The sequence below is a fragment of the Triturus cristatus genome, chromosome 6 (assembly GCF_964204655.1).
Source record: "Triturus cristatus chromosome 6, aTriCri1.1, whole genome shotgun sequence".
Classification (NCBI taxonomy): Eukaryota; Metazoa; Chordata; class Amphibia; order Caudata; family Salamandridae; genus Triturus; species Triturus cristatus.
In genome coordinates, this window is record NC_140589.1 from 718463959 (window position 1) to 718483141 (window position 19183).

General features: G+C 41.7%; 1 protein-coding gene across 6 annotated transcripts in view; it reads right to left on the bottom strand.

The window, feature by feature from the left end:
- The window catches only part of SOBP (sine oculis binding protein homolog), a 404468-nt gene that overhangs the window by 7871 nt on the left and 377414 nt on the right, over positions 1-19183 (bottom strand). For all 6 annotated transcript variants that reach the window (XM_085611215.1, XM_085611213.1, XM_085611212.1 and 3 more), the window contains one exon: positions 17174-19110. In XM_085611215.1, coding sequence (XP_085467341.1) covers positions 17176-19110 — 1935 coding nt within the window. In that variant the 3' untranslated portion in view covers positions 17174-17175. The remainder of the gene's footprint in view (positions 1-17173; positions 19111-19183) is intronic.

The window sequence follows — 19183 nt, forward strand, 5'->3', positions numbered from 1 at the left end:
CATCACACTGCAAAAGTGTGACAATTCAGACTGTTTGAGGCCCCTAAAGATATAAGAATGGCTGGGAGGGCGGGCATTAATTCTTTTTATGTATATTGAATTTATAAACAACTATTGTTCAGCTCATCTCTAAATTACACAAACAGCGCCACCATGTGGCATCTGTTATAAGTGCCGTTGTTGACAATTAAGTGCAGGAGCTGAGCACTGGAAACCACTGGCTCAAATTAAGCACTGGTTCAGTGGGAACACCACTGTTCAGTGGATTCCACCCAGAGTTCACCTGCTACAAGCAGGTGAACTCTTGGTGGAATACTGGGGAAACAGGTGGAAATTGGCTAAATAAATCTGATTTACACATGTTAATCCCCAAAAAATTATAATCCACATCATTTTTCTCTCAAATATTATTGGGACCGCTGCTAAAAGTAAATCAAGAGAAATAATTTTTTAGGGCTATTTTAATGAGGGCTTACTTGATTTAAACGAATTATATCTTACGCAGAACCATTTTTATTGTTAAATAGGATGGGTGTGCCATAAACTGTTTCAATAGTCACAATTTTCACATGCAAGTCGTGAAGTAAAAAACTTTTCAAAGTTCCTAAAATTTCCATAGACCTTGAAAAATGTTACAATCTTCGCTGTAATAAATTTTCCCAAATCTTAACACAAGATAACACCAATACTAAAGTTTAATTAACTGTTACTCTCTTGCATTGTAGCAGAGCTACGCTCTATGAGTTGGACTCACACCGTGCCTCTTAGCAGTAGCATATGCAGCCGCATTAACCAACTTTAATGCACGTATTTGCACTGGATCAGAATTACGAGTTGTGTGATAATTTTTCCGACCCTCGCAGTTTTCTCCTGATAAGATTCCTAAAGGTCAAACCTGTCCGAATGTATCTTGGGAAAAGACCCCAAAAAAGGCAAAACATGCAGAATTTAGTGTGTTAAATATCAGTTCTGCAAGTTATGCCTCATTTGCAAGCTAAAAACTTGAAATAGGAGGTATTTATCACAAGCGGTAAATACCTCACCCAATGTAAAGGTATTTTTCCAGGTTTGGAATATATATCACCCTATTTCACTTAACTTGTAAAGAGTGCTTTTTTGGCAATAAATCCCTTTCAAAGCCTTAACATTCTTCTTAATGTTTGCATTTGCCTAAGTCTACCCTCCATCTTCATAAAAGATATTGGGATTGATTAGGGCATAATAGCTACACCCTCTTCTCAGGCATGCACAGAACAATGTTGAAATTTCATACTGTAAGTACATCAGTTACACACACCTTCATTTTTTTTTTACACCATCGTTCCACCCCAAATTTCCGATTCTCAACAAACAAGTACTGCATGCCAACTTTCCACCTCCTTCCACCCAGGCAGTGGTTGTAATACAAAAAAAAATAAGCATCAGCATAGCTAGTATGTCTGGCCCCGGCAAGTCTGTGATGTTTTTTTGTTGTTTTTTTTTGCAAACATATGCAGTGTACATTAAAAGTTAAAAAGTAACAAAAGGTAAAAATGAGGCCATCTAACTGTGGCTTTGAATATGTTTGCAAACAATACATAATAAAAAAATGAGTCATGACAAAAATACATTAAAGAAACAGGAAATGGAAACAGAAATGAAAGCTGAGTTTGGCATACCTGCACTGGCAGTGAAGAGAACTACCTTTGAGGTGGCTGTGCACACTGAAAACGCCATCACTCACCGCAAACCGAGAGAATGACTGACGTGGGCTGACCCATTTCTCCTTACTGTGAACTGCTGAGGCAAATTGTGAATGACAGTTCAGAAGACCAATGGATGAAGAGAGCTGCTGAAAACTCTTTAGGTATATTTATGTATTTTTATTATGAATTTTATTGAAAACATAAAGCTGACAAGACAGTGGATACTGTCCCTGTGCCACACCTAACTAACCATGCCTGCTTGTTCAATAGTTCAATAGAAGCATGTTATAGGTTTGCAAACATTAAAGCTTGCAAACGCCCACCACCATATTCTCAATTAACATATGCTAACCTATAGATTGTGCAAATCAATTGGGCACATCATAGAAATGTCAAAATGGCCTCTTTGTTTTGTCGATCAATACAGTAACTATGCTTCAGAGAGATGATTCTAGCACGAGCTTCACTTATTTGTTTCTTTTTTAAAGAAAGCGGCAAACATACTCCTTGATTCATGGGTTTGGGACCTACTAGGCAAGCAGATTTCATCCTCCATAGAAAGCTGCTTTCTCCAGCACAGAAAAGCAAAGCAGAGATAGATAAAAATGCTCGTTAATGTCAACCACTGGAACTTTATTCAGGCATTCATGGCCTCGTTCCAGTCCATCGTTTCTTTGCCCGCTGGGCCACTCCAGACTCAGACCGACCATATGCAGATCAGCTTTGGCCCGACTCAACAGGTAGAGTCAAGTCTGAACTGCTAGGGCACGTCCCCTCTGCACAGGAACACAGCAGACTCCAGCCATGTTTGGCCTTGACTCATCATTGAGGTGCAGCTTGAGTTCTCTGGCACAACGAGCTAAGTACCCCACATCTGGGCCTATATGTTACACGTAGGGTATCCCGCTGAGAAGGCAAAAAGGGATGGATGAAATAGTTGAGTGAATTTCAGCCATTTGTAAATACTTTCCAGCAGGCCATGGTCCCTGTTCGAGTAATGGCACCCGCCCCTTCCCGAATATTCATGACTTGGGCATGTGTCTTGCTTATTACGAGTACAGAAGTACAATAGATATACTCTCGCAAAATGCATATGTTGTGTTAAGAGAATCTAGGAAGGATGTTTTTTGTCATGCTTGCATATCTCCCCAGAAATCTAGCCTTTTGCCTCGTGTATTATATTCAGCACATAATTTTACTAACATATTTGTTTCTCCATGTGGCACTGTGCTACACCATATGTTGCTATGATATAAACAAACAAACCACAATCATAAACAATTCATTCCCCAATCACAAACAATTACGTTTGTTTGGGGAGACGCGGCAGTCACAACACGAGGTGTTATGAGAAACATGCGGTGCCCCTTAATTCACGAAGCAAGAAACCGGGAAAAAGGCAGCACACTTTTCCTGTTTCAATTTCATGTTTGGTTTAATGGCATGTGATATTGAGTTTTCTGCTTTAGTTTGATTGATGTAAACAATATTTGAAGGGCAGCTGGTTTGCAGTATTGTAAGTTGCTTAGCCTGAAGCCACAGGCAATGAAATTACAGGGTTGGAGTGAACAAGGCCTGCACCCGTAACACTGTATGCTGCTTTGTAGGCCAACATTTAATAGGACTAATTTGGGAAGGGTTACCCGGTTCCATACTTGAAACAATGGCACCAAATAAAGAATGTCAGATGCTAGGATTTCAGCCCTTTCACCCTACAAAAAATCTGATATGATTGCATTCTTTCCTGATGTATTAGCTGCATCAGTGCAGGCTGGTTAACAACCCACATCCTGATGGAGGGCTCATGCCTTACCATAGAGGCTTATGTTGCAAATTAGTATTTCCAACAATCAAGTAATTGGTGCATTAAAGAATCAAGGAACTGGCCTACTGCCCAAAAAAAGCAAACCTGTATCGATTTCCTTGGGAGTTTACATTGCAGTTTCTCTTTCTGATAGGCCAAGATGCATGGGCCAACCTCGTCATTTCCTGCAATTACTACAGTTTCTCGGGAAACAGAAACTCAGAAAACGTCGCAGATTAATCACCTGCCTTCACATGTCCTGGTGTGGGAAGCCTGGAGTATTCAACAAACATGTCAGGATAATGGCGTCACTGGCGCAGCCCCGGGGCCTCTGTGATTTGGTGACCACTTCTCATGAGCAGTAATAGTTAGTTTACTGCCCCTTGTCAGCAGGCATGAAGATGGTAGGGTAAAACAGAGACAATTTCCCAGACAGTTCTGGTCACAGTAAGATGTTTTGGTGTCATTTTTTTTATAGCTATTTACCCTAAAGGAGAATACAGTAATGAAGGGATGTTCAATTATTGTGAAACCCCAGCTTTATGCTTTTTTAGGTTAGCACTTCTATACAATTTATACAAACGATTCTTTCTAGACTCAGTGGGCTCAATTCACAAATCCATTTTCAAAAGTAGAAAGCATTCAAGTGCAAAGCATCCAAGAAGGGTGGCCTTGCAGGCTTTGATCTGGTACATCAAGGACAATATTATGCCATGTTTGCATAATAATATGTAGGAATAAACTTCATGCAAGAGGTAGACTGATCAAAGTGTGGTTTACCTTAAAGGTTGTGAATGGCCACTAATGTGCTACTTTTTGAGAATCACAAACTCCTGACCTGACTTTCCTACCTTTAAAATGGCCATGGATGAACACCAGTCAAGTGCTTCCTGAAGTGTAAGGGAAGCAGTTTCTCCATGGGGAAAAACATTTTCTGAGAAGGAAAAAAACAAACAAATGGCCTATTGCATAGTGGCACTGCCTTTCACCAACATGAATTTGTACTGTGCGAACAACTGATTATTGGAGAAATGCCAGTGCACTAACAAGTCAAATGAGTTCCCCAGGAGTAGGTTTCAAAAGTTGTGATTAGTGACCACAATGCATCCCAGGAAGAAGGCAAAGGGTGCTCTTCCTAGAAACCACTCCGAGGAGGAATCTCTTCTCTGACCTGGTTGTCTGAGTTTCTTAACTTTGAACAATGCACAGACGCTTAGTGACAGTAGGCTGGTACTCAGATGCCAGGACTAAGCCAGGACTAAGCCAAATCTGTGCTCCGATTAATGAACATCCCTTTGGGCCCAGGCCTGCACAGATTTTGCCGCTGAGGGCCACTGATTACCCCATTTGCAGGCATTGCATCCAAAGTGTGCTGTAACCTATAGCATGTCATAATTTGTTTTAATAAACTTAAATTTATTGTTTTGAAACCAAGACCACAACATTACACAGCATTGTTTGTAAGTATGACAAGCAATAAACATAGGCAATGCACCATTTACAGTTGGATAGCTATATTTCAAATCAGTCCCACATATATCAACCACTTACCCCATAGCTTCCCATGTTTTTTGGGGCACGCCCATGACACGTAAATTGGTTCCTCGTGTTTGGTACACCAGTCTATTGCCCGCTCATAGAGGAGTAAGGGGGGGTTAGAGTTCCAAAATTTTGCATTATCGCTCTTTGTTAGAATAGTTCCGATCCCCTCTAAGGTTCGGTCTCCAGATGAATCGACAGGAGAGCTACCCCCGAGGGTGCGTCCATGTGCCTCCCCAACACTCTGGAAGGGACGGCAAACACCGCCCTCCAGTATTAAGCTATCCAAGGACATTCCCACACCACATGGAAAACATGGGCACGCGGATCCAGGAAGTAACAGCAAGTCGGTGCTGCTAATCTGCCCGCATGCCATAGTCTCAATGGTGTCAAATAGGTCATATGCAGGAAGTTAATTTGGAAAAATCAGAGCCTCGAGGAAATGACCAGCACCCTGGATAGCATGATGTACATGAATAAAAATCCTCTGCCCAGAACAATGAATTAAACATTACTGGGGTCTCAAAGACCCCCCAGTGTAACTACTCCACTGCAAAGACTTTCCCAAAATGAGGCAAGTCGAGCTTGGATGCCCTATCTTCCCCAAGAGGATCTATCTACAATCTAGTGTCAAAACAATCACACCAAACACCATCTCTTCCATCACCGTCTCTTCTAGGGTGTGCAACCTGCTTTTCACAACTCTGTTACACAGACACAGTTTTGATATGTGTTTGACGAAACTCAAGAGGTTACAAAGGGGAAGAAGTGATTATGCTGCTCCTTGACCTATGTGTGGGCCTTCAACCCTGTCAATCATTTTAACCGAACGCTTGAGCACCATGGTGTCGGTCACTGAGATATGTCCATCTTTCGTGACTAATGGAAGATAACGAATGGGACTTAAAACACAGAAGATGTCTAGACTGAAGGTCCTGATCTATGCTAGTGTGCGAATGATTAAAAATGCATTATTGGTTCTCGTATCCTTCGTACACTCGAGAAGTTGTACACTGGAAGCATTTAGCTGGCTCAAGACTACAGTCAAAATCTGCGAGCTGGATCAGTTTCACATAGTGTTGAGACATATAAAAAATTATGAGACATCAATGGGACTGATTTCTCATTAAAAGAGGTTCCAGAGGTAGTGTGCACATGCAGTCGGTTCATTTCACTGAGCTCTCCAATGAGGTCTTTGATTATCCTCCACTTATTCATGACTCGTCTTACGTTGGCTCATACATCAAAGACACTTGGAGCTCCGTTAATGGATTTATGTTGGGCTAAGATCTCAAATATTTCCACAGTGCTATACATTACAGCAGAAAATGCACTCTCCCGATGAACATGTCCAACTCTGGGTGCTATTTTATTATTGCCTATCATCAGATATAGGGCCTAATAAAGACATGTTTTGTAATACTTCGCAGGATCCGGAAGATCCTGCTGCTTATCCCTGAACAAACCCGGAAAACTGTGGTTCAGCCCATGGTGATATCACGGCTGGACAACGGTAACTCCCTCTATCTTGGCTCCCTAGATATGTAGCTAACAATTTACAGCTGGTCCAGAATGCCGCAGCCAGGATACTACCAGGCATCCCCAGACAAAATTCTATAAAAGCCGCGCTGAAAATACTTCACTGGCTACCGATCCAAGCCAGGATCAAATTTAAATCACTCGGTATAGCCCACAGAGCCACGAACGAGAAAGGCCCGGCCTTTCCATGATAACTTCTACGCCCTGACTGCACTTTCTCCTCAGCGCTAAGAAGCCTTCGGACAGCTATGCGCTTTTCTAAATCCATAAACATAAACTTGCTTCACTTGTAAAGATTCCTTAACTTTTATTGTGCTTACTCATTGGGCGTACCAGGCTGGATACCCTGCTACTGCGGATCTCTTAACCCACATTTATCCTGTCAGTCTGATCACATACAGGGAAGAAGGGATTGCAATAGAGGGTAGGTTGTGGACTGTCTGGGCCTGAATATATAGCAGTAGCTCCATTTTATTTCCGCAGCACATAAATCTATGCAGCTCTTATATCTTATCTGATCCCAATTAGGCTACGATCAATGTAGCTTATATCTGCTATCAAATGTCTTTCCATATTTTTGAAAGATCAGAATTGTTCAAATTGACAATCGTCCAATACAAGAAGCCACAGAAGTTGTTTTGAGGCACTTTAGGATAATTTTGCTGCACACTTCACAGGTAAATCAGTCTACCTCTAAGGCTGATAATAATGGCCCAACATATGTTATTAAATTGTGTATGCCACCTTAAGCTTATGCAAAATCTAGCCAGAATATTATTGGAGCATAACCATCAATTAACATTACATTGAACAATATCATCCAATTGCATAGTCCGGATAGTCCACCAGCTGATTTACCACTTAAATCATATCGTGAACCTTTGGTGCCCCCAATAAACTATTACACCTCGTCTTCACATGTCCACTGATTATACTCAGATCCTCCTCCAGCTGAACTCTTGTTTGTGGCTTGTGTTCAGTGGATGATAAAACACAGCGATTGTAAAATAACCATGCCTGGTCCCAGTTATAGTGATAGGTGGCCTCAGTAAACAGAGCGACTTCATCTCCTGTTCATGTAGTGAAGAACATGCCGTGTCCCTCAAATGTAAATTTTCATTTTTAGCATAGCTAATACTTTCTCTTCAGGGATGCTTTTCCAATTTAAAGTTTCGAAGATCAACCCACATGTGCTTGATGCTCCCCGTATATACACTATGGGCTACAAAGGACTTAACAACGTCTTTTCTATTTTATGCGAAACATTCACCTGGGATTTCCCTCATGCTAATCAGAAAGTTACAGAAGGTGCAAAGAGCACTATCATGTGCGCAGCTGTAGCTCTGGGATCATGCATCTCCTGTTTCATGGCACCATAGGGGCACAATCAAATGCTACTCCATTGCTTTTGCATTACACAAGAGAGCCCAGTCAGGAGCACACTTTATAAATGGATGAATAAAATGAATAAAGCACATGGCAACCCCAAAAAGGGGGCTCCTGGCACTAAGCAGAAAAGATTGATCCTAGCTTAAATAACTAGGTGGATACAGTGAACAGGTGGGTTTTTGACAATTTCCAAAAATGAGTTAAACAGTGTTTTGTAAGTAGCATAAAAGGAAGGGTGTTCCCTGCCTTGAACTCTTCCACTGCGAAGGAATCACTGCCAAGTCTGGCTGTCCTAAACCTGGGCACTCTTTAGTAGAAGAGAAATAGACTATTAAGTCCTAACATAATTATTCTTGGTGAAAAGAGAGGACATGTAGACGTTGTAGAGTCATCCTGGATGGTCGTGTGACAAAAGCAAAGCACTTTAAAAACACTGCGTTTGTAGACTGGAAGTCACTGAAGCAGCACAAGACAGGGACTAATGTGGATACATTTGCTCAGACCCAAACTCTTCAGAATAACACTTGACCACTACCTTCTTAAGTATATTTTGCTATCAGCTAACTATCAATTCTATAGGTTCCTTTCAACCCTAAGTTCACAAAGGAGTACAGCGTACACAATCCATATGGATACTGGGAAACTGGACACCTTTACAAATTCTAGTTACAGAAAGTCATTAAAGCTCAAGTAAGCTATGCAAAAATTACCTTTTTAACCAATAAGTGGGACACTGGAGACTCTACATATATGCTTATATACATAAATGTTTGTATTTTGAAGTGGGAAAAAGTCAAGACTGGTATGCATGCTCAGAACATTGGTTTCTACCACTGGACCCTCAAATAAGCGACGTTACTCTCTCATCTGGTAATGCACTGTAACTGGCACAGGTTGTGATCTGAGTTAGAAGAGAGGCTACTCAACATGAACTACCTCACAGTACTCCAAAAGTGGGTACGGCTGGGCATTTGGTGCAGGTCAATGTGCAATGAGTTCAACACCGTGGGACCCAACAGTTAAAAACCTGGGTGACCTCCTGGTTTTCGAGTGTGAATAACCAACGAGTAACTGGTCTTAGCTATTGGGAATAATTATTTCTCTATAAGGCCAAAGACGCTACAGACATTGAAACACCAAATATAGCACCTTGAAAGTGACCCTCTGTTCCGCAGGAGCCAATACTTAAATCATCTCAGCACTTCGGAAAAGAACAGAAGAATGAGACCTCAGGATACTTTTTAGAGTAAATATATAGATCGTGCTGGGCAGTACTCCGTTAAAACAGATTCATTTATACAACTTTTAAATGCAAACACATATTGGATATTATTTACGGCCTGATTTACAAAGGTAACTTGCAGTTTTGAGTAATTTTCACTTTTGGGTAAATTTATTAAATTTTGGCTGTACACAAAATCCAAGTGTTAATTTACTCCAAAAGTATCATTTATAATTGGATTTTGTGTACAGGCTAAAAGTAGCAAACTTACTCAAATGTATAAATTATGCGTAAGTGTTTAGCAACCAATGCCCTTCAATTTGTTGGAGACAAGTAACACTTTTAAAGTAAATTTAACTGTCGGACTTTGTGAATAGGCAAAAAGTAGTAAACTTACTTGAAAGTGAAAATTACTCAAAGGTTTAAGTTACCTTTTGGAATCAGGTTCTTTGAATTTTTCGCATTTTCAGCCTGAGCACCTAGATTTAGGACCTCTCTAATAATGAATGATATGGAGTTTGGGGCAGATTGAACGTTCGGTGGCGCGTAACGATTCTTAGTGCCGCTGTGCTAAGCAACAAATTATGCTGCTTTACTATTTTTTCAGAAGTGATATGAATGAAAAGCCCATTTCACACTGCAGAGGTCCTCAAATTTTGTGAGAGCTTGATAACTCTGTGCACTATGCGCTATACTGATGGTTTTGCAGTCAAGTTTTATTTACCTGGCAATAGGCTGTCCCTTAGTTTCACCTTTTAATTAGATTGCATTACATAGAAATGTAAGTACATTACTCAAAAAAAAGTTGGACAAGAGCCTAAAACCTTCCTCAAACACGAACCAGAACTTTAGCTAGAGGAAGCAGGAACCACTTACGCTGTATACATCTCATTACACAACCCGCATTACACAAACTCAAAGATATTCTGCACCTTAGCTAGATGCAATTCAGGGTGATGAGGTTTGAATGCACTCACACGTCCAGCAATTCAGGAAGGTCTTCACTTGATTTTTTTTTATCATCTGGACCTGTATGTAGACATTGTCAGTCGAAAAAGTCACCCTGTCACCATACCTTTTCTTGTCTTCTGCAACGGTGTAATGCTACATACGAGACTGATGTTCTGGTGCTAAAACGGGTTCAAATAAAAGTTTCAGCCATTTTAATTTTGGTGCCTACATGGAGCTGAAGCAAAATTAGGTTATTATGTTTGAGTAGACCAGTACACCAATTCCAACATGCACGTGCAAACCTTGGCGCTATGGATAAAAATGGGTACAAAAGATGCGCATGCACAGATTGACCAAGTTAATCCCCATTTCCACCATTCTAAAAACTGTTGGAAAAAAGACGAGCTGAACACGGCACAAACGCAATCTGAGTTTATTGTGCTGTGTTATTTTTGGGTGTAATACTAGTTGTTCGGAGTAAATAATTAGGTAAATGTCTAGCCATGTCTTTCGGTTTTATAAATAGGATTACTCCACAGTGTTCCTTTCAGGATTGCCCTGTCACTCAAACAAGAAGGCCATTTCATGTTTTTAGCACACTTTCTACAAATGCTGCCCTAACAAGTTGTAGCATATTTACAACCTAAATGATACAGAAGTTAATTTTTTGTTTCATACTTAGAAAAGGGTACAGGCACTGCAATGCTGACATGGATCTCGTCCTACAATATGCTGAAAAAGTGCATAACAAAAGAGCGCTCAATGTAAACATTTTTAAAGAGGACCCAAAATTTCAAGCGGACGAATACGAGAATGAGAATATTTGAAAGAACAAACAATGGATGAACTACACTTTAAGAGCAGCAAGACCAAGACATATTTTCGAAAACATGCTATATAGTCAAGATAAGATCACAAGATGTGCTCATTTCATTGAAGCTAGGTAAGGTTTACCGCTGGCACGTTTCCTCCTTTTGTTGGCTTCTTTAAGACTTCTATCGTTTAATTCTCAGATGGTCCCCATTACGAGGCTATTTGCAAAAGCACTGCCTGGGACACTAGCAATGGTCCAGTATGAGAACAAATGTGCAACTCGGTGAATCCAGGGTTTCTTTTCAGTACAGTCTCCAAAAAAGTTATTCAGACATCTCTGGTACCAGGAAAAGAACCCATCTCTAATGGGAACAACAGGGATTGGCAATTTCCGGTATGTCTGCAGCTAAAGATGATAGGTGACACGAAGGACGCTTTTTACACAAACATCGAAAAGAGGGTGATTGATTTTTACTAGGATCCGCGTACTACAAACAATCAAACAGGGCCACCGGAGAATGTCCAAAGTGTTTCAAAGATACATCCATACCATCTTCAAAATCTGGCTCTAATGCTGACTTTTATGAATAAACCCTATATATTTTTGTAAGAAGGTAGAAACACAGTATGTTGGAATATGTATGTTTTAATGTGACTAAGGCTAAAACAATCTCTGCCCAGATAAGAGGGCAAGAAAAGAGTGCGCCCTTTGAAGCTATTCAAACACATAGTAGGATGCACAAGAATCCCCCCTAGAGATATCCCTGGCAAGGCACACCCGTACACTAATCACTTTTTGCTGAAGTGTGACATTACTGTCAAAAATAGCTGTGGTTCTTTCCAAATTAGTCTGAACTTTTCATCTGTGAGGAAATTATATCAACCCTTTTTTAAGCATTCAGCTTGAGTGAACTCAATAGCCACCTCTGTGCATATCCAAAATTTCAGACACAGAGAAAGAAGTTATTTCTCAATTAAAATGCAGATTAAAATCAAACTTGTGAATGACCTCCTCAAAGAAGATGCTGCCGATGGTAGTGGGCAAAGACGGGTGCTGGAATGTATGTATTAAAGTGGTATTTATATAGTGTGAAAATAACTGAAAGACAGCAGGGCTCTGTGCAAGCTGGAAGGTACAGATGCAGTTAAAATGTGATTGGATGGGTAGCGATTTCTAAGAGCGAAATTGGACTGCTGGGTGAGGGTGATAAGGCAGGTTGTGCGTGTAGGATGCCATTCAGGTGGTCAGTGTGCAGTCTGGGATATTTTGGCACAAAGCATTGCCACCACCCATAAGCAAAAGTACAACAGCTTGAATTGCAGTTCTGCAATTGCTTTCTAAGAGGAATGGTTTCACTTTATTCAATAGAGAGAGCTGGTACCAGCCTGTGTTCGTTTTCTTAGTGATGTGTTCCATGAGGGTAAGATCCTAGTCTAGGGTGAATTTGAGCCATCCACGTTCATGCCATTGAGCCAAGTTTGGACTAGTTGTTTGTTTTTGGCAAATGGCAGGAATTCTGTTTTGGCTGCATTGAGCTTCAGCTAGTTGCTGGAAATCCAGCTCTGCCTTAGGAGCAAGCAGTGTGGGAGGCATTGGATGTCTGGCACAGAGGAAACCTTCAAAACAAGTCGCCTGTTTGTGACTTTTGATGTTATTATCAATAAGTAAATCACAGTGGGCTCTATGCGGAGGGTGAAGATGACAGGGAACAAGATGGAAACCTGATTAACTCCACAGAGGATCAGGATCTTCTGCTACCTGGAGGTGCCACTGTGAACGACCCAGTGTTGGTTTGATAGGTAGGAGGAGAATCAGTGAAATAAGTTTCCAGTGAAGGCCATTTGATATTTCAGGATGAGAGGGAAGAGGCGGACAGTGTTTAAGGTAGCTGAGAACTTCACTAATACCGGAAGGCAGGTGTCCTCCTGATATTAGTGGTCTGCAGGGCATCATTTAGGATTTATAAGGTAGTTGTCCCCATGCTGCAGCAATCTCTGAAGCTGTACAACAATCCAGCAAGAAATCGTTCGAGCTGATGTGATCTTGAGGTTATCCATAGTCTGCTTTTTTAGTGATCGTCCCAATGAGGGGTAGGTGGGTGATGGGCCAGTAATTGGCAAGATTGCATGGATCTAGTGTGGGTTTTTCTTCTGGAGTGGGTGAGAGGAACTGGCCTGTCTTGAGGGCTTTAGGGAAGCCCCAGAATGAGGAAGGACTTGAAAGAGGGAGAATTTGGCGATGGTGATACAGCTTCTAGAGCGAGGGATTTGATGAAGGTGGGTCATCATCTTTAAAGGTGGGGACTTTGAGGAAGTTCAGGATGGCGACAAGGTCTTATGAGGGACAGAGGTTTGAAGGATGACAATTATTGGATGCAGCGGCAAGGAATAGGTGTCAGAGGAAAAGCAGGTTTGGTGTTATAGATGTGCTATCGGATCTTCGGTATTTATCACTGAAGAAGTGGCTGGCGGCACTGCACTTTTTCATGAAGTGTGTCATACGAGGACCAAGTAGAGGGCTCATGCATGGCTTGATTATTTTTAAGAGTGGTCTGCTTCTGTTGGCATATTCATCGATGGGGTTGTATAGTATCTGCCTTAGGCTGAGGTAATGAGCTGTGTGCATTTTGAATTGTGTGATTCAGTAGCATAGTCATTGGGATTCTACTTTTCTTCCATTCTACTCCCTGTCTGCAGATGGAGCATTTGTAATTGGTATGCTCTTAGGAGAACCAGAGTGCAGAAGCTGCCAGCGTGCACGTGTGGCTAATTTGTGCATAGGTGCTCACATGGGTTTCCAGAATGCATTGAAGTTGTACTGAGAGACTACACAGAGGTCAAAATAGATGTACACCTAAAAGAAGATTGTATTATTCACTGTCTACTCTTACTCACACAGATCTTGAACCGGCTGTTTGAATACTCTGAATAGATTTCCACACTGAGTTGCTCATGGTTGCTGTTAAATCATGAAAAAGCATAATTATTGCATCAAGTAGATGCAATCCTCGCACTCAGTTATCATTTCAGAAAATTGAGGACTCTCACTAAGTAGAGAGAGCAAAAATTCAAAATTCAGGGCATTAGAAATACAGGACATCTACTCACATGGTTTTAGTACTAATGCTTGCAGTAGATTTCTGACTTTTTGCAGACTCATAAAGCATCCCATGTGTACTCTTGGAAATCCCCAACAGCCACAGAGTTCCTGGAGTACTCCTTCTGTAAAAAATTTACTCATGCGGATACGCATTGAGTCCGTGATTGGCTAGTAGATGTTGGGATCTGATTTTTCTTTTTTAGTTGAGAGGTTAAAAGGGAGTGTTTCAATGTAGCAAGGACCTCCCACTGCTTGATAAAGGCAGCTAATGGTTCTACCAGTCAATCTGCTAGCAGGTCAAGCATGGAAGTAGGGCGGGGCAGGGATCTCCAGAGTTTTTGCCAGTGCAGGGATTCTCATAAGGAAAAAAACACTTCAGGCTTCTGAATTGGAAAAGATCAACTCACCTGCAGGTGTCTGTTTCAGGGGAACAGTACCAGAATTTCAAGTTTATAATATAGAAAAATCTTTTGAGCAGATAATCGATAATTAAAATATCATGAACATAAGTACATATAGATAAATATACAATACTCATCTATACAGATATTTACATCATTGATATATCTTGAAGGAACATAGATGTGGAGTTAATAGAAGTAAACCTGGATATATCAACATATACTTACATTCAAGATAATAAGGTTGTCGATGTTTTGTCCAGCATAGTCTTGCATCTTGATATTTTTTTTACTTGGTAAATTGGCATACATGCGTTTTTGGTCATTTCCCATACCCTGCGTCCTCTTGTGAGCGTAATAATGTTTTCTGTGTATAGTATTAATTCTGGCATGGTACTGCCTTTTTGGAGTGGAATTCATGTGTTTATGACATTTGATATGGCAACATTGACACCAGGAGGGGCACAGGTGAGTTGACTTCAACCATTGAAGGGGTTTTAGCTAAAGTGTTTTAATGTTGTCAAAGTACATGTTCTAGCTGGAATGCACCATGGTTGGGATGGTGTGGCATTTCTTGTTGTGCTTCACGGTGGAGAGTGTGATAGTGAAAAAAACGGCCTTATAGCCAGTTTTTAAGACTAGCAAATTCATGGCAAATCCATATACTTGTCACTTTTAGCCCATATTGTTGTATTGCATGGGTGTGTGAAGAAGACTTCTAGTTTCAGGATAGGACATATGTCTAGAATTCTTGTAAGAACTTTGCCTTCTAACAAGATGGTGAAATCAGGGAGAGATCGTATAGGTACTTTGCAGATGGTGTTGGGGTAGGAGTGGGTATCTGTGCTTTCAGTGGCATAATTTTGGTGGGGTGTTTTGTTGAGATAAGACAATTGTGTATAGTATTGCAGGCCCTACTCCTTTACTGGTGTGTGATGATGGAGTTATATGGTAAACTGTGTGTAAGAGCTAGGGTGGATAGGTCTATTAACCAGGTATCTATGATGAGAAGGACTTCAATGGGCAATCAAATAGTCCAATAATTGAGAATCCTGGTAGGTTCAATTCAAATTGATGTATTATCTACATGTTGAAATCTTCAACAATACATGTTAAGTGACCTCATGAAGCAAAGCCAACTTGTTTTTTGTCACACAAATGACTTCTTCAAGGCTCTCATTAACCAAGAAGCATGCCGATTAGAGGAGTTTGTTAAATCTAACTTGAGAAGAGGCTATCAGATCTCCCTCTAAGGAAAGTACCCATTTCTCTTGTCTCTTTTGGTTCGGGCAGAAGGCGTGTTTCAAAATACTTACAGACTATGGTTAATTGATTGCGTGTCCATTCATCCTTAGCGTTACAGATACTACTGTAGCTTTTCAAAAAATCAGATCATGGAAATGTGGCGGCACTTTGAATAATAACTCACTGGTTTCAGCTGACACATGCACATATACACAGTCCATACAAACTCGAAGTTCTGCACTTTCAGATATCAATCGGAACACAGTACTATTATACTTGCCTTCATCTTCTACTTTCGTGCCCTTGACCATAATGAGAGCCTTGAAGAAGTGACTTGTGTGACGAAACATGCATTGGTTGTGCTTCATGCCGTCACTTTAATGTGTATTGTTGAAGATTTCATTATATAAACAATACATCAATTTGGAATTAACCTACTGGGATTCTTAATTATTGTACTATTAGATTGCTTATTGGACTATATCATGTGTGCTGAGATATCTTTTGTATGACTTTATTGTGCAGTGGCTCTTGGATCCAGTGCCATTGAAACCTTTGGTAGTAGGGTGTCCATATATCTAGTTAGAGCACCAACCAGTTTACTTTTAGGACAACATTGACTTACCCACTAAATTGTGTTGTATTAGGAAGTGTGATTTAATTTTGCCACAACTACCATCTCTGATTTATCTATTATGAGAAGGAGGTTGTCTATGATGAGATTGTGGACGTTGTCTACGTGCTGATTTGGCAATGATGACACAACACTGAAGAACATGTTGCTTTGTAGCAGGGGTGTTTGCTTCTTGGTGAGAGTTGCTAACCTTGTTTGCTGTACACATGTGATTTGAGTTTAGGATGCCCAGTTTATAGTCAGTCTGTCCTACCGTGTTGCTGGTGTGCGTCCCATTGGGCTACTGCAGTCTTGGGTAATGTGGTGTGTATTAGGTACGTGAGGATATTCCATTCAAGTGTTAGTGAGTTAATGTCTTCAGAATCTGTAGGTGATAAGTGATACTGGGAGTAGGATGTTTGGATAAGGCCCATTGCCCTCACCGACACATCATTTTGGCATTAGGCACATGACCAGTTACAAGTTGGAGAGGGTCAAGGGTTAAGGTAAAGAGAGGATTAAGCCCTTCAAGATTTTTTTTATGGTCCCTGTGTATACTGTAGTTCAAGCATCCCAGAATATTGAAGTTGGCTTTTCTACTATCCAATGCACCTTCAATTTGATATTCTACAGGAAGACTCTTAGATAATTCAGTCCTTGCATGTTCAAGGACCACTGAATGTATAAAACTATAAAAAAAAGATAATTGAAAACACCTTGATAAACATGAAAGATATAACCTAAATGATGTACATGTGTTTGGCAGAAATAAAATATTACTGTTTAATGTGTAATCAACAAGTTTTCACACTTGTGACAATCTTACAAAGGCACATTTGACTCTCAGATATAGTAGCAATATTTGCACAAACCTTTACTTATTCTGATTTCTGATTCGGAGACACCGTCTTTTCAATGGGGGATCCAAGTCCTCTGGCCCTGTACTCAGAATAGGCGTGGGGACTATGCAGGGCGTGATAGCAGTCTTTTCTACTGGTTTTGGCACAGGCTGGATCACACAGCCCGTAATGGGTAGCATCCGCAAAGCATATGCATGGTCCTCATCTGCGGGGTTGTTAAGGTTGGGGTCTTGTAAGTCTCCATCAATTAGAGATTCCTCCCCATTAGTCTTCTTGTTGGCGTCCACCTCAAGGTGGCAGTTTGTTGCACAGTTATTTTCTTTTACTGATTCCAGCTCACTGACCACTGGTTCCTCTTGCAACTGAGGATTTTTTTGCTCAAAGGACTGTTCTGAGTTCTTCGAACTCTCTGTGCTCTTCATGCCGTTCACTATCACGTTGCAAACTGCTGAGCTAGTTTCAAGACTTTTAGTGCTGGAGACAAGTGAGACAGGACTGCAGTTGCCTGGCTCGCTGCAAGGTAATGTTGTTGTTGTTTCTGGCGGGCTGCAATTGTCCCTGCAATCGCTACAGTTTCTTTTTTCCGGGCTGTTAAAAGCCAAATTTACAACACTGCTTGGTTCACATTCAATTTTAACCTGAGCATGCCCAGCCCGATGGATGACATTATGCGATCGAGACCTGTGGCTCATGGTAAGGTCTATCACACCTTCCTGTGGAGCCTGCACGATATTGGGGATGGTTAAAGTTCTGTTCATTGGCGTGCATGGTCTGGTTGTTAAATCAACCACTTCGCTTTTACTTTCTTCTTCAAGTGTTGGTGGTGGGTCTGTTGAGGGTCCTGGGCAGCTGACTGGAGACTCAGAAGGCTTCGAAGACTCTTGCTTTGAATCTCTGAGGGGCAGAGAATTCTGCGTTGGCTTTTGCCCAGCTGCATCACTGGCTGTGCCTGGAATGATGTTGTCACCATTGCTGGAGAAACCATTGGGGGGTTTGGAATCAAAAAGGTGAGGTATAGGAATGGGAATAGGGATGGGCACAGGGAGGGGAACGATGACAGGATATGGCACTAAAAGGGTTGGGGGTGGCACTAGAGGGGCAAGAGATGCCAATCCAAAGTTCATCATCTGCGGCATATGCATCGGGCCGTTTGGCATCATGCCTATTGGAGGGAAGGGAAGACTATGTAAAGGAGGCCCGGGAGGATGCTGAAGCAATCCCGGGTGGTTCCCAGGCATGGTAGGAGTTGTTGGCGGATGGATATGAGGTGACAGCATCGACCGGTGCATAGGGCTTGATGCAGGCCCCATACCTCTGGGCCCACCCGGTGGCGGACCAATCCCGGGAATCATCGAGTTGGGTAAAGGGCTATTGGGATTAGAGCAATGGGGCCCACGCATAAACGGTGGTCGGATTTGTTGCATTATTTGTTGTTCCATGAAAATGGGTAGCGGAACTGGCCCTCGATTTGTCATCACCATGGGTGGACTTCGAGGAGGAACACCCATGGGAGGCACGATGCTGGCAGGCGGTGGAACATTTGGACTGTCATTCATGGGAATGGACTTGGGCACCGGCGTGGGGATTTTTGTAACAGAACTGTTGGCAGTGTCAGACGGCGAGGCGTTGGTAGACATTGGTAATCCAGGGCCATAGTTCTGGCCAGCTGCAGACAGCGGGGACGGAACCTTCCGCCGAGGATCTGCCAGCGGGATGTTCCAAGAGTCTGGCGTGAGCAGCTGCAGCCCGGTGCCTTCTGCTTTATTTTCCACTGGAGGATGGACCGGGCCACAGAGTGCAGCTGGAAGGTTGGCTTGTGCCTCTTTGTAGAAAATATCCATTTTGTATTGGTTGAGACACTTTGCACTGCAGAACTGAAGCCGTCGCTCCCCATCGCCAAAGTCCAGGTATTCTTTTGTGTGTCTTATATGCTTGCACCAGTCACATACCTAGAACACAGCAACAAAATCAGAATGAGCAGGACAAGCAATCACAAAAGCAGTTGCTTACATTACAAGACAG